Consider the following 16803-nt stretch of genomic DNA (forward strand, 5'->3'; position numbering starts at 1 on the left):
AGCTTGTAACACTCCAAAGAGAAAGGAAAACTTGAAATCGCATCATATGACCCCTTTAAATATAGCAATTTCTTATTAAACAGACAGACTGATTATAAGCTCCTAAAAGTTTTAAGGCATATTATATTATATTATATTATATTATATTATATTATATTATTTGTAACAACTTATATAGGACCAAGTAAAACATCTAAATGTAGACTTCCTATTATGATATACTTTCTTGCTCAAGTAGGCTAGCCTAAAATTGTTCCAGTTCAGTCCCATTCACCTCTTTCCCAATATTCACTGGGCCTTGAATAATTACAGTTCCCTTTCAGTCGGTCACTCTCGACGTCACGTCGGATGACCGACGAATTGGGATCTCGCTTAGAGGGACCAATCTACTTCGAGTGTAAACTAAACGAGCCAATGCACATTGGCATGCGATTATTGCATCCAGCTGCTGCTGATCACAGCGTGAGTATAAGTAGGCAGCAGATGCAGCGCATATTCAGGTTTTCGCTGAGGAGCCGAGCCGGTGACCCGGCCGCTCAGCGGTGGTACAGGAGCTGTGGCGACGGGACGTGACGTCTCCGTTCCCTCCTTCAGGGAACGAGGGTTACATACGTAACCGAGACGTTCCCTTTCAGTCGGTCACTCTCGACGTCACGTCGGATGACCGACGAATTGGGATCTCGCTTAGAGGGACCAATCTACTTCGAGTGTAAACTAAACGAGCCAATGCACATTGGCATGCGATTATTGCATCCAGCTGCTGCTGATCACAGCGTGAGTATAAGTAGGCAGCAGATGCAGCGCATATTCAGGTTTTCGCTGAGGAGCCGAGCCGGTGACCCGGCCGCTCAGCGGTGGTACAGGAGCTGTGGCGACGGGACGTGACGTCTCCGTTCCCTCCTTCAGGGAACGAGGGTTACATACGTAACCGAGACGTTCCCTTTCAGTCGGTCACTCTCGACGTCACGTCGGATGACCGACGAATTGGGATCTCGCTTAGAGGGACCAATCTACTTCGAGTGTAAACTAAACGAGCCAATGCACATTGGCATGCGATTATTGCATCCAGCTGCTGCTGATCACAGCGTGAGTATAAGTAGGCAGCAGATGCAGCGCATATTCAGGTTTTCGCTGAGGAGCCGAGCCGGTGACCCGGCCGCTCAGCGGTGGTACAGGAGCTGTGGCGACGGGACGTGACGTCTCCGTTCCCTCCTTCAGGGAACGAGGGTTACATACGTAACCGAGACGTTCCCTTTCAGTCGGTCACTCTCGACGTCACGTCGGATGACCGACGAATTGGGATCTCGCTTAGAGGGACCAATCTACTTCGAGTGTAAACTAAACGAGCCAATGCACATTGGCATGCGATTATTGCATCCAGCTGCTGCTGATCACAGCGTGAGTATAAGTAGGCAGCAGATGCAGCGCATATTCAGGTTTTCGCTGAGGAGCCGAGCCGGTGACCCGGCCGCTCAGCGGTGGTACAGGAGCTGTGGCGACGGGACGTGACGTCTCCGTTCCCTCCTTCAGGGAACGAGGGTTACATACGTAACCGAGACGTTCCCTTTCAGTCGGTCACTCTCGACGTCACGTCGGATGACCGACGAATTGGGATCTCGCTTAGAGGGACCAATCTACTTCGAGTGTAAACTAAACGAGCCAATGCACATTGGCATGCGATTATTGCATCCAGCTGCTGCTGATCACAGCGTGAGTATAAGTAGGCAGCAGATGCAGCGCATATTCAGGTTTTCGCTGAGGAGCCGAGCCGGTGACCCGGCCGCTCAGCGGTGGTACAGGAGCTGTGGCGACGGGACGTGACGTCTCCGTTCCCTCCTTCAGGGAACGAGGGTTACATACGTAACCGAGACGTTCCCTTTCAGTCGGTCACTCTCGACGTCACGTCGGATGACCGACGAATTGGGATCTCGCTTAGAGGGACCAATCTACTTCGAGTGTAAACTAAACGAGCCAATGCACATTGGCATGCGATTATTGCATCCAGCTGCTGCTGATCACAGCGTGAGTATAAGTAGGCAGCAGATGCAGCGCATATTCAGGTTTTCGCTGAGGAGCCGAGCCGGTGACCCGGCCGCTCAGCGGTGGTACAGGAGCTGTGGCGACGGGACGTGACGTCTCCGTTCCCTCCTTCAGGGAACGAGGGTTACATACGTAACCGAGACGTTCCCTTTCAGTCGGTCACTCTCGACGTCACGTCGGATGACCGACGAATTGGGATCTCGCTTAGAGGGACCAATCTACTTCGAGTGTAAACTAAACGAGCCAATGCACATTGGCATGCGATTATTGCATCCAGCTGCTGCTGATCACAGCGTGAGTATAAGTAGGCAGCAGATGCAGCGCATATTCAGGTTTTCGCTGAGGAGCCGAGCCGGTGACCCGGCCGCTCAGCGGTGGTACAGGAGCTGTGGCGACGGGACGTGACGTCTCCGTTCCCTCCTTCAGGGAACGAGGGTTACATACGTAACCGAGACGTTCCCTTTCAGTCGGTCACTCTCGACGTCACGTCGGATGACCGACGAATTGGGATCTCGCTTAGAGGGACCAATCTACTTCGAGTGTAAACTAAACGAGCCAATGCACATTGGCATGCGATTATTGCATCCAGCTGCTGCTGATCACAGCGTGAGTATAAGTAGGCAGCAGATGCAGCGCATATTCAGGTTTTCGCTGAGGAGCCGAGCCGGTGACCCGGCCGCTCAGCGGTGGTACAGGAGCTGTGGCGACGGGACGTGACGTCTCCGTTCCCTCCTTCAGGGAACGAGGGTTACATACGTAACCGAGACGTTCCCTTTCAGTCGGTCACTCTCGACGTCACGTCGGATGACCGACGAATTGGGATCTCGCTTAGAGGGACCAATCTACTTCGAGTGTAAACTAAACGAGCCAATGCACATTGGCATGCGATTATTGCATCCAGCTGCTGCTGATCACAGCGTGAGTATAAGTAGGCAGCAGATGCAGCGCATATTCAGGTTTTCGCTGAGGAGCCGAGCCGGTGACCCGGCCGCTCAGCGGTGGTACAGGAGCTGTGGCGACGGGACGTGACGTCTCCGTTCCCTCCTTCAGGGAACGAGGGTTACATACGTAACCGAGACGTTCCCTTTCAGTCGGTCACTCTCGACGTCACGTCGGATGACCGACGAATTGGGATCTCGCTTAGAGGGACCAATCTACTTCGAGTGTAAACTAAACGAGCCAATGCACATTGGCATGCGATTATTGCATCCAGCTGCTGCTGATCACAGCGTGAGTATAAGTAGGCAGCAGATGCAGCGCATATTCAGGTTTTCGCTGAGGAGCCGAGCCGGTGACCCGGCCGCTCAGCGGTGGTACAGGAGCTGTGGCGACGGGACGTGACGTCTCCGTTCCCTCCTTCAGGGAACGAGGGTTACATACGTAACCGAGACGTTCCCTTTCAGTCGGTCACTCTCGACGTCACGTCGGATGACCGACGAATTGGGATCTCGCTTAGAGGGACCAATCTACTTCGAGTGTAAACTAAACGAGCCAATGCACATTGGCATGCGATTATTGCATCCAGCTGCTGCTGATCACAGCGTGAGTATAAGTAGGCAGCAGATGCAGCGCATATTCAGGTTTTCGCTGAGGAGCCGAGCCGGTGACCCGGCCGCTCAGCGGTGGTACAGGAGCTGTGGCGACGGGACGTGACGTCTCCGTTCCCTCCTTCAGGGAACGAGGGTTACATACGTAACCGAGACGTTCCCTTTCAGTCGGTCACTCTCGACGTCACGTCGGATGACCGACGAATTGGGATCTCGCTTAGAGGGACCAATCTACTTCGAGTGTAAACTAAACGAGCCAATGCACATTGGCATGCGATTATTGCATCCAGCTGCTGCTGATCACAGCGTGAGTATAAGTAGGCAGCAGATGCAGCGCATATTCAGGTTTTCGCTGAGGAGCCGAGCCGGTGACCCGGCCGCTCAGCGGTGGTACAGGAGCTGTGGCGACGGGACGTGACGTCTCCGTTCCCTCCTTCAGGGAACGAGGGTTACATACGTAACCGAGACGTTCCCTTTCAGTCGGTCACTCTCGACGTCACGTCGGATGACCGACGAATTGGGATCTCGCTTAGAGGGACCAATCTACTTCGAGTGTAAACTAAACGAGCCAATGCACATTGGCATGCGATTATTGCATCCAGCTGCTGCTGATCACAGCGTGAGTATAAGTAGGCAGCAGATGCAGCGCATATTCAGGTTTTCGCTGAGGAGCCGAGCCGGTGACCCGGCCGCTCAGCGGTGGTACAGGAGCTGTGGCGACGGGACGTGACGTCTCCGTTCCCTCCTTCAGGGAACGAGGGTTACATACGTAACCGAGACGTTGCATTGTTTGACAGTTTGCCACTTTTATTTACACAGTTGTTGTTTATCTTGTTGTCAGTTGTCACGTTTAGTTATTTGTTGTCTTGTGATGTCGAGATGAGTTTGTTCGTCTGCTAAAAAGATTGCTTTGTTTGATAATTACTCTAGTCGTGTTTAATGTACCGAGTGTTTTATGAAGGCTTCAACATTCATTTAATGTTGTCTTTTGATTTAGAAAAAGAAAAAGCATTTTGCTCTACATTTCTTACAGAAAATAGGAGATTATCATATTATTGCGTGATTTAAAAATAAAATTAAGCATAAAGGCCAAGTTAAAGTTAAGTCAACCTAACATTTTCAGTACAGAGAATACATTTACTTAAAATTATTAGTTAACTCTATAAAGCCTATTGTTTCATATTTGATCATTTCTAAGATCTCTAAATTATCAACATGGTCAAAACTTTGCTAAAACACCTGTTGCACACTATATACTACACACCTTTTGTCATCTGATATACTTTTTAGCAAGGGAAAGGCCTTTTAGTATACAGTAATTATAAAAAAAAAAACGTCTTCAGGTCGTTACATGTGGCTTTTTGATGTGAAATCTACAGATTTTTATAAAGTAAACACAAAAACAACTTTTATATTGTTAGTAATATTTCAAGATGAACATTAACTGGACTAAAGCAACTTTGGTTTACTTCACACATACATCATTTTTAGAACAAGTGGTTTAAAATGTGAGTATCAAATATGATACATCAGGCTTGTGTTATTGCCTCCTAATGAGAAATTGCTTGTATTCCTAATTTCTAAGTCAATATGGTTAAAAGCATCTGCTATTTAAATAAATATAAATGTACTAAGATGTAAATGTAAATGTACAATATGATACTCCAAAAAAACACATGCAAACAGATCATTTATACGTTTTTAAAGTAAGTACCTAATAGTTATGTTGTTTTGGATCAATTGCTTGTTCTTTTGAGTGTGATATATGTGCATAATACATGAAAAATATGATAAATTCAGCTTGCTTTCTTTATGAAAAAGCTCATATTGTGTTTGTGATATCCTTAGATCAGATCACATATTTTAATGCTAATGCAGATTCTTTGTAATATGTTGCACAGCCTGGAGCCTTTTACTCAAACAATCTCTTTTTCAGTGTATTTTCTTGCCAATAACAACGTATGCATGTAGCAGACCTAGAGAGATTAAAAGTGGCAATATTATATTGGATAGCTTTTTCTCCTTCAAGCACAGCTTTGTTACATTGCTCAATTCAAATAATCCGCAATGACAGGTAGAAGATGAATTACCAGAAGTGGTTCTCCTCCTACTTACAGTGGTGTGTAACACTGTCGTCCGGGTAATGAAAGTGCACCATCTCATCCCTCCTTCAATTCTCCACATTCTTCTTGATTGAATTTGAAAGAATTTTAATGAGCTCTTTGTTGGAAATAGTGCTTTTTTTATTCGGGAGATTTCACTTTGTAGAATATTGGGGAAATGCCATGTCATAATATTCAAAGACGGGCTCCAAATATACCGCCTGCTTTACTGAACCACTGCCATGGGATAGTTTCCAGAGATGCTGATGTGCGCACAGACTAAGACAATTCTCTCTCTCTCTCTCTCTCTCTCTCTCTCTCTCTCGCAATCTTAATAATGTAAGTGGGAAAATCAGTTTGAAATTGCTTGTAAAAGGTCATTTCATAAAATGCTATTTCTTTTTATGGTGACAGCTGCCCTTATTTAAAGTTTTCTCTTCTTAGGGCCACTTCCTTCTGTATGATATTCAAATAATCGTTTTAATACATATCTTAAAGGCAGAGATAAAAGCTTATGACAAACGCCTCGAGTACTTTTTGTTCTGCAACAAAAAGCTGAGAAACAAAGCACAGAAAGTCGGTTTCAGTGCACATTCAGTGCTGTTGTGAAGACTGATGATGATTACGGTCGTAATGAGCATTTCATATAGCACAGCAGAAGTCCCATAGAGTGCTTCCTAGAGAAGCCTTTAAACTGCTCTCACACAAAGCCTCACCTGATAAGACAATCCAAGCTTATCGTGCTCAGCTGTGACGGGAAAAAGAATGACAGGGAGGATTTTCCGTCTTTACTTTCCTCTTTGTGGGGAACCTTTGAACTCTTGAAGACTAGCTCATCACAGCTCCCAAAGAACTGTCCAGTTTAAAAAGTGGCTTGAAATTGAGATAGATCATCTAACTTCAAGTAAGCAGTCATCATCCCAGTTGTTGGTATAGCACATGCCAAATGCAATATTACTGTGTTTTACAGCAGCTGAGGGTATAGCTTATGAAATTACCGAAAATTATATTCTGACATAAATCCAACAACAGCTTCGACCATACATTAATAATGTGTGTTTTTGTGACATAATTTTGACATAATTCTATCACTTTTGCCCCTTATGAATTGCAAAACAGCAGATGGAATTAAGGGCGTTTGCTGGAATGAATCAATCAAACATCTGGGTCGGGAGGCCTCTGTCATTACTCCTGATTTAATGTGATAGATCCCCTTTCAGAAGGCCACCCCAGCTCCATCCATCACCTGTGCATGAGGTTACTCACTATTTCTCGGCTAACTGAGAGGACAGGCTCTTATAGAAGAGAGGCGTGCAGTGATTGGAGGGTGTTTTGAGATGTATTGAGTGTGAGATTGTGCCAATGCCTTTTGTAGAGGCATGTATGGAGCCAGACCGGCCTCAAAAATAATACATTTATAAAACAAAATTCATAAATGCACAGCACAGCACAATTTACATTTACAAAATCCGATTCGTAAATTCAAAACACAATTCATAAATACACATGTACCTATTTTAGCATATGCATAATTGCATAATGCAGAGCTTAAAATAAGGACCGGGGGTTGAAAGAATTATAGAGAGAAAAGGCCTGAATACTTAATTGCCTGTTACTGCATGAATTAAATTTGTTATTTTTGTATGCATTGTGAGTTGCTGCTGGTGAGACAAAGAAGAGCATTAGTCTTGACCTTTGCTTAAGAAACAAAATAGTTTATGTCGGGGCTAATTAAAAAGTATTTTAATTGCTTCATCAGCTACTCATCTTGCAATAAATGGCACAAATGCTTTTAGTATTTTGTTTTAAGGAAGATCCATTGGTCTACTAGGCGGTGTTTATGTCAACTACCCAGTTCAAGTTTATAAGCCCACATGCTATTTTTCTAACAATTTATTTCTACTTTAAAGGGTGACTCGGTGCTCTATTGTATGTCTATACATTAAAGATACCCAGCTAAAGTTTTAAATTTGTAGGTAAAATTACTAAAAATAAATGTATTTTAAAGTTTAGAATTAGACAGCCCTTTACGTTGGTAACTCATCATCAGATTTCCTCGTCAACATAGGCTATATTTCTTCACACTTTTTTTCATTCTCACTGATTCAAGTTTTTATATATGAATGAATCTCTGAAGGGAACCGACTGTCTTCAGAAACGTTTCGATGGCATTTTCATTTTATCTGAAAAAAAAGACTGGGGAAACTGCTATATTTCTGACGTTTCAAAAGTGCCTCCTACTTGCAGGGAATGAATGTGCATTTTCAATAATCCCGTCTGCAGTTTTTGTTCAGATCAAGGCGAAAATCCACCCATATAACCCCGTTTTAAATTAATATAATAAAGTATACTGACTCATCCCTTTTCTTAAAAAATGGTTTAAAGGCTCAGTTGTGAGGTTTATTATTTCATAATTTATTTAGTTTTTGTGAAAACCCGTATCTCACCTGTAAATCAATTGCTATTTTGTGGTCTACAACATGAAAGAAAGCCATTATAACATGTACATGAAACATTTAGAAACATTGGAAGCAACTATGGGGCACAATTGTGCAGCAAAAAGCATCACAACAAAAAAAGGAACCTCAAGGTTGATTTAGAAAAATGAATGCAAATGTATAGGACCCCATTCCTATATTTTGCCTGGGGCCCCAATTCACTAAATCTGCCCGTCTGATAATAATAGCTTTGTAGGGCTATACATTATTTGGAAAATTAGTCCAAAAAAAATAAATCCTTATCTGTTGCATATAATTTAATAAAAATAATATATTGATATTTAAAGGGGTCATATGAAGTTGCTAAAAAGAACATTATTTTGTGTATTTGGTGTAATGCAACATGTTTCAGGTTAAAAAAACACATTATTTTGCACATACTGTACATTATTGTTGCCTTTCTGAAACGCATGATTTTTACAAAGCTCATCGTTCTGAAAAGTGCGGTGTGCTCTGATTGGCCAGCTATCTTATGCGTTGTGATTGGCTGAATACCTCAGCGTGTGATGGAAATGTTATGCCCCTTACCAGGGGGTATATTTTTTCATATGTATGATATATTGTCAACTATATGTCATGTGGTGCTGTGGAGGAAGCCTAGGAGGAGCAAAAATTGCAAAAATGCACGAGTCACCAAAGCCTGGAGCATTGTTTCTCTGTTTTTATCCTTGAAGGATTTCAGGGCTTTGTGGTGGTATATATATATTTTTTTTCCATTTAGCTTTCGTTCTCCTCCCCACTTTTATGAAAGGTATTGGTTGTCACCACAGGGCGGACTTCTATGAGTCTTTCTGTAGGGGCAGATTTCTGTCACAAAGTGTTTATTGAGCATAGCACCTGTCAGCTGCACATTCGAAGGCGGCACCCTACGCATGGTATTCATCCCCCAAATGAAACATGCTCTGAGAACCTGAGGCTAGAGATGTAGCTTGGCAGGAGCGTTGGTTGCCCCGCAGGCCTCCTTCTATCATGTCCAAATCAGTTGAGAAATGTTAATGAAAACAGATCATTAGGGACAGGCCTGTTTACTGTCTCTGTTTTTCTCATGCAGGGAATTTGGCCGGTGGAAAGTGAATAACTTGGCTGTAGAGCGACGGGATTTCCTGAACTCCCCTTTGCCTCTCACCCCGGAATTTATAAGAAACATTCGATTCCTGGGACGAAGGCCCACTGCCCAGCTAATTACTGACAACCTGATCAAGAAATATGGGACCCATTTTCTACTGTCAGCTACACTAGGAGGTAGAAAAATATATTCCTGTGAAACATCCTCATGGTGGTTTTGCACAAAGGTCATAATACCTACTGTGAGCGAACTTGAAAACCAACTTGTGTTGTTTATGCAGAAGAAACAGATATATCTCATGCATATTTACATCTCAATTTCCACTCTATCAAGCCAAGGAAAATCACTTGTGACATGCTTTGCCGCATAATGTATTACTTGTTCCACTGTGTGGTTGTAAGGGGGAGGCAGGTGTAAACAGATGGCAACATGTCCAGGATGGGTTGCCTTTCAGAAATCCACAAGCATTATTTCGCTCAGTTCTCAAACTCGGAGCAGCCTGTGCTTACAAGTTACTTCAAGCAATGCAAAAGTATAGGCTGTAAACAACTGATGTGGCCTTCACTGTTCTGGAAAACAAGCAATATTGTGCAAGGTTAGAGCATGAAAATGGAGATGCAAGTCTTGGCTTTGCAGCAGATCTGCCTGGAATACAAACTGTCAGAGAGAGTTACAGAGCATTTACAGTATAAGTATAAACTGGCACACTGATCTGCTTTACCTGATAAGGCTGGATATTGATACAGATTTCCTGATTAAAGGCAGAGTAAGGGATTTCTGGTTGCCAATGTTGATATTTGAAATCACCAAAACAAACACGCCCCTACCCCAAAAGGGTCTTGCCCCTATTTTGATAGCTCCGCCCCACATATACGTACGCAACCCAGGCAACGATTAGTTCTGTGAAACAAAGCAAAACCAATGTTACACCGTGTCTACGGACGTGAGCGGCGCGGCGCAACAAATCCCCGACAGAAAACTGCTGCCGTTGTGTCAGCACGTTTATGACGTGCTGACACAAATTTCAAATGGTTTTCAACGGTCGTTTGATCGCGTCCAGTGTAGGCAGACTTTAGCTGTTGTAGACACGGTGTTACTCACCTATTGAGAAGAAACAATGCAACCTCGGCGTCCGATCGCAGGCCTCCGCTCCTTGAGTTCTCTCCAGCGCTGGAAAGCTGATCCGATATTTACACGGGTCCTACTTCTTGCCTTATCGTTCCGCAGACATTTTCCTCTTTTGTTTTTTATCCGCCATCTCTGTCGCTCAGCTCGGCTAATGTCCGTCCCATGCACTGAACACGCTCTCCTCCACATCACGAGTAGACCTGCCCCTTATTGCTGATTGGCTACAAGTTTGTTTTGCGATTCGGCCCGAATCAGTTTTCTAAAGTGTTTTTGAAAAATCACTTACTCTACCTTTAAGTTCTGCTTTACATGCTCTCGATTCGATTCCAGTTTATTTATAAAACAGTTATAATGTTGATTCTGCTAACATTAAATTGTGAAGGTCAGGGTTTCGTGCTAAACCGGTAACTCGTCTTTTTTAACTATTCATTAAAATAACCATCTGATTAGAGTAACTTGTTTTGGGAATCAGGCTACACTGGATAAGATGTTTTTGATTCACTGAGAGTAATTTGTTTGTTCAAATTTTGATTGCATTCGGTACAGACATTCAGTTCAGCGAACTCGCATTTCTATCTCAGATAAAATATTATTTATTTTGCTGAAGATTCAACAGGAGTCTCCATTCCTGAAAACCGATTCTGGAAACACTGAAACTTGATACATGACATTACATACACAGCCACTGAAAATAGTCAGGGGAAAAAAAATGATCTTGGAATCTTAAGAATTAACATAATTAAATAATAAAAGATTGTTCAAATGATGATCATGGTTAATCAGAAAATCAGTATTTTTACTGTAATTGTTATCAATCAGCTTATATAAAACTGCTTGCATCAGAATCCTTAATACATTCTGCAGGTGCACAGAATACATCAGTTCTTACAGTAAAACATTTCTACATCAATAAGCATGGTCTCTTTTGTTTCCGCTAGGAGAAGAGGCTCTGACTATATTTGTGGACAAGAGGAAGTTGAGTAAGAAAGCAGAGGCGAGCGACTACACCAGTAACAGCACGGCTGTGACTCTGGAGGCCCTGCACCAGCTGGCTGCCTCCTATTTCATAGACAGGGAGAGTACTCTGCGAAAACTGCATCACATCCAGATTGCTTCCACTGCCATCAAGGTATGTCATTAGTCAAGTCAGAGCCCACAGCTTCCTCCTTTCAACTCCTCAAGAATAATCATGTTCAGTATAACAAAGTGAATTTTTTTTCACTATCCCTGTTGCCATTATCCTGCTATGAAAAGTGTCATATGCTGTGAGTGGGTATCTAGAGATATCCATTCACCGATATATATGAAAGGTTCTGCATTGTGAGAAAATAAAACTAGCTCTGGTTGTACATGTTGTTCAAGAATGAGATTTATGAATGGCCTATTATGCTGAGTAATAAAAAAATGTGGTTGTTTATATATATAAAAGCTTAAAGGGATAGTTCACCCAAAAAGGAAAATTCTGTCATTAATTACACACCCTCATGTCGTTCCAAACCTGTAAGACCTTCGTTCATTTTCGGAACACAAATTAAGATATTTTTGATGAAACGTGAGAGCTCTCAGACCCCGCATAGACAGCAACGCAACTGTAATGTTCCCAGGTCCAGAAACGTAGTAAGGACATCGGTAAAACAGTCCTTGGAACAACATGAGTGTGAGTAATTAATGACAGAATTTTCATTTTGGTGTGAACTAAACCTTTAATTTGGGGAAGTATCAAAAATCAAACAGCAACAAAAACATAGTGTATCTCCACAATCTTGCTGTTTTGCACCTTGACAGCCTAATGTATGGTGACACAGAACAAAACATCCCATTTTTAATATATTTTTCTTTAGAATGTCTTAATATCATGTTTGCCATATGCCATTCCTTACTTTCTTAATATTTATCCTCACAGATCAACACAAACTAATTTTAATAGCCAAAACGCTTTGTGCTTCATACTTGTCACAATTAGGGATTCAGTCAATGCACTATTTGAAGTAGCTGTTACACTTTTGCTGACAGCCATTAAAATTGGTCACACAAAGCTGTACAAATCCCCCAAACAGACATTTACTCTGTCACAGCAGCACACAGTTTGACACATATATTCCAGTCCACACTTTGATGTTCCCTCCCCATCCCATTATATACAACAGCGGTTTCCCTCAGCACACAACTGCTGCAGTGCTTAGACGGTTTTATTACAGTTGGGAGGGCAGATCTCAGGTGTCAAGGCTGTGTTTGTCTATTGCTGGTGAGAAAAGCAAAAGAGCCTGTGAGTGACGGAAGCAGCCTGCCAGGCAGGCCGGTGCAGCTCCAACAGCGCAAGAGAATGAATCGCAGAAGCAGCAGGGGCCTCTGACACATGCATCATTTCCACAGGCCGTTGACCCATGTCTACATTTCACGGGACAGACTGAGGCAAACGTTCCTCCATATGAATTCCAGATTAAAAAGAGCTGGAGTACAGAATGAGGTTTCTAGCTCCCCCCACTGGGCGCTGTGGAGGGGAAATTTTGCTATTTCCTTTCATAGGAAAAGCTTATTAGTGTGGCCGTGTGCTGGGACTGTGAGATGAAAACACTGGAGCGAAGCTCTTTACAAAGTCAGGCTTCATCCCACCTTTGTGGTTTTGGTCAGGTTGTTTGTCTAATGCGTGAAAACCCGAGCCATTCTACAATCGGCGGGATCATTTTGCTCATGATTTGACAATACCAGATCAGCTCTAAGCCAAGCCAGAATTGAATTTACAGCCACGATACCTTCGGAAACACACATCGCGTCAGAATTGTAACCACAGGGAGACAACACCAACTCTTTTGCAGAGAATTGACTGTTGTGTTCTGTTATAAGTAACATTTTTCAAGCAAAACCCTCCATGCTAGTCTCAGCTGACATGCCCTATTCTGTCCAGTTCTTTGAGACCCCCGCACCACTTTTTTGATAATTTTTTTTCTGGTCTGTTTTTGTTTGTTTGAACACAGCATATTGGTCATTCAGTTGTTCATAACTAAAGTAAACTGCACTGAGGACCAAAATTTTGCTGCAGGTCAAAACTCTGGCTGTGCGAGACCATTCATGAAAAATCTGGATGTGTAGACTTGTCTAATGGTGCTTTCAAAAAGAAATGCTGAAGCTGAGGTATTTGTCCAGCTGTGAAATTGGAGAAAAGCTTCCAAACTTGGTGGCTAATATCTCCTGACAGAATATTGTTTTCAGGCTATAATTGAGATATTTGACTGATCCATAATAGCTGCTCACTATGCAGAGTGAGAATCAACAGCAGACTGTTGATGTTTCACATTAAGCCGAACATCAGAGGATCACGCAAGTCCAGGTGGCCTATAATTTTGTGACATGTAAAGTATTTGCTGTGAATAACAGTTGTTGTCTGTAAAGGAAATCTAATATCATGCTCCACTTGTTCATCAATCAGTAGCCCTTTACCATATGGCACATCATATGGTGCATTAAATAATAAAGCATATAGATGTATCATCTGATTGCATCAGGTATGGTCGTTATAAAAAATAAATTGCTGCTGAGCTAAGCTTAGTGTTTTATTGCAGTTCAAGCTTTTGCTCAAGCCAGGGATTCAGGCCATATGTTCTGTGGTAACTAGGGATGGGTCAGGATGGAAAACTAGTTGTCTATATATTTCTTTCTATATAATTATTTATTTGCTTGCTTAAAACTGCATCTTGAGGAAAAAAACAAACAAACTACTGTTCAAAACTTAAAAACCGTAATACTGTAAAATATATTAGTACAATTTTAAATTACTGCTTTCTAGTTTAGTATATTTTAAAATGCAATTTATTCCTTTGATGGCATAGCTGAATTTTCAGCAGCCATTACTTCAGTCTTCAGTATCACATGATCCTTCAGAAATCATTCTAATATACAGATCTGGTGCTAAAGAAACATTTCTTATTATTATCACAGTTTAAAACAGCTGCGCTATTTAATATTTTTGTGGAAAACATGGTGCATTCTCTTTTCAGGATTCTTTGATGAATAGAAAGCTCAAAAGAACAGCATTTATTTCAAATAAAATTGACCAATTTAATGTGTCCCTGCTGAATAAAATAATTTTATCCAGGATAACAAAAAATTATAATAATAAACTGCAACATTGAAGGTCAAGATTGAAAAAAAAAAGAAGCAAAACACCCATATAGTGCAAATCTTCATGCTGCAGAGTTCCCTGTTACCAGTGTTGGACTCTTCAGTGGGTTTGTGATGGAGTGGCAGAAGACAACCTTGTCTTACCTTATCTAACTGTCAGCCTGGAAAAGATATTGTCTGACAGGCCGAATCGAAAGAGATCACTGAATTGATGAAGGTTCACTGGCACCATAAGAGAGAAAAGTGTGAATCAATTATGCGTGCTTCTCCGTGTCATGAGGAGAGAAGGATGACTAGAAAAGAGAAGGAAAAAATCAAGTGTGATCTCTGATTGCAAATGCGGATAATAGTGGGGCTAGCTTGCAGTAAAGGTCAATTGAGATGCCTGAGTCAATATGGCTACACAGAGTCTGACCATCATTAAGTACTCTCTGCTAAAGTTAGACAACATTCTGCATTGTAGAGAGAATGGACTTCTGTTTTCTTTGTGGGTGTGAAAGAATACGGAAGCTAATCAATTAAATACATTTCATAACGGAGCAGAGGAAAAAACAATGTGCAACAGCCTGCTCGGCTCTTTCAATAAGATGAGAAGAATAGTAAGTGATTATCTGTGAAAGGACCACCACCATTAGCACCATGTCTGGGACAAGTGACTCACACCAACACAGGAAGTTCTTATATTGCATCTGTTCACAGCCAGGCTGCTTATTATCCCTTTTAACAAGGAAAACATGGGAAAAGAGTTTGTTACACGCTGTTTTCCATGTAAAATACTATGGTACTTTAACCGTATGGTGAAACTAATAATTTTGTGGTCTGAATTTTGTTTCCCAGGTAACTGAAACGAGGACTGGCCCTCTCGGCTGCAGTAACTATGACAACCTTGATTCGGTCAGTTCTGTGCTGGTTCAGAGTCCCGAGAACAAAGTCCATTTGCAAGGTATAAAATGTTCGAATCTAGTATGTCAAGTTTTGATGCTGTGATGGGCATTTTTTTTATGTGAAACACAAAAGGCTCATTATCACACCACTTTATTCAGGTAACCCAGTATTCTTAAAGCAATCTTTCTTTTCTCTGTAACTGAAGGCTTGCAGGTCATTTTGCCAGATTATCTCAGAGACACGTTCGTCCAAGCTGCTCTTAGTTACATTGCCTGCAATGGAGAGGGATCTTTTGTCTGTCGAGACAATGACTGCTGGTGCAAATGTGACCCTAAGTTCCCAGAATGCAACTGCCCCTACATGGATATTCAGGCAATGGAGGAAAGCCTTTTGCGAATCTCTGAATCATGGGCTCTTACCTACAAAGAGTTTGAAGATTCAGGTAGGAGAGTGAATTAAATCATATTTCAGCTGAACACTTTTACTTTTTATTATTCATGTACCCTTCTAAAGAAACATCTCAATCACCATTCATTTATAGCCTATTTTGGAATTTTATTGTATAATTATTATTAGTTATTATAGTAGTTTAGAAAGTTATGTAGTTATGTATTTAATACTGTTCATTCATTGCTGAAGATGGACAAACTTAAATCATTTAACTCTCTTAACTAACTAACACTACAGGCAAAACCATTTTTTCACGTACTAGTCAGGTTTTGAGATTTCAGGCTATTTTGCTTCTATAACAAATCTTTTTCCAGACTAGTGGAAAGAAAACATCCAAAATACAAATTGAAGTGTTTATTTTATTAAATCTTACCTATTTGCAACTGCAGATTTCAATTACAGTACATTTCTTTAAAGGCCATTTTCTCAAAATTAGTTTTTATTTTATTTATTTATTTTTCCCCTGCACTGAGCCAAAAACCTCCACTTCAGTACTTACTAGAGCCCGACCGATATGGTTTTTTTGGGGCCGATACCGATATTTGGGAGTAAAAAAAAAGGCTGATATCGATATATCGGCCGATATTCTTTGTGTATATTATAGTACAGTACCAGTCAAAAGTTTGGACACTTTCCCATTCGTGTGTCCAAACATTTGACTGGTACTATAGAATACAGTATATAAATAAACAGAATATATATCCATAAACACATTTTTTGCAATGATCACTCAAATGTGGTGATCAAACACTTATAATGACGTGACAAAGATATGTAATGATGGAGGCAGGGCATTTAACAATTTAACAAACTATTCAAAATGAGTCTGACATCAGTGCACTGAACAGTAAAGTTGAAGTTTATTCAACTTTAATTCAATTCAATTCCATCCAACTTTATTCCTTTGAAGTTTATTTCACTTCGGAACATTCATACACGGATTTGCGCTACGGTCTTCACACACAGAC

At 41.8% G+C, this 16803-nt stretch overlaps 1 protein-coding gene across 1 annotated transcript in view; it reads left to right on the top strand.

The window, feature by feature from the left end:
• LOC107732449 (BMP/retinoic acid-inducible neural-specific protein 3-like) overlaps positions 1–16803 on the top strand; it is a 48997-nt gene that overhangs the window by 13025 nt on the left and 19169 nt on the right. The window contains exons 4-7 of the mRNA XM_016543788.1: positions 9239–9429; positions 11320–11510; positions 15338–15443; positions 15591–15827. Coding sequence (XP_016399274.1) covers positions 9239–9429; positions 11320–11510; positions 15338–15443; positions 15591–15827 — 725 coding nt within the window. The remainder of the gene's footprint in view (positions 1–9238; positions 9430–11319; positions 11511–15337; positions 15444–15590; positions 15828–16803) is intronic.

Source organism: Sinocyclocheilus rhinocerous, unplaced genomic scaffold (assembly GCF_001515625.1).
Source record: "Sinocyclocheilus rhinocerous isolate Xijiao unplaced genomic scaffold, SAMN03320098_v1.1 scaffold1150, whole genome shotgun sequence".
NCBI lineage: Eukaryota > Metazoa > Chordata > Actinopteri > Cypriniformes > Cyprinidae > Sinocyclocheilus > Sinocyclocheilus rhinocerous.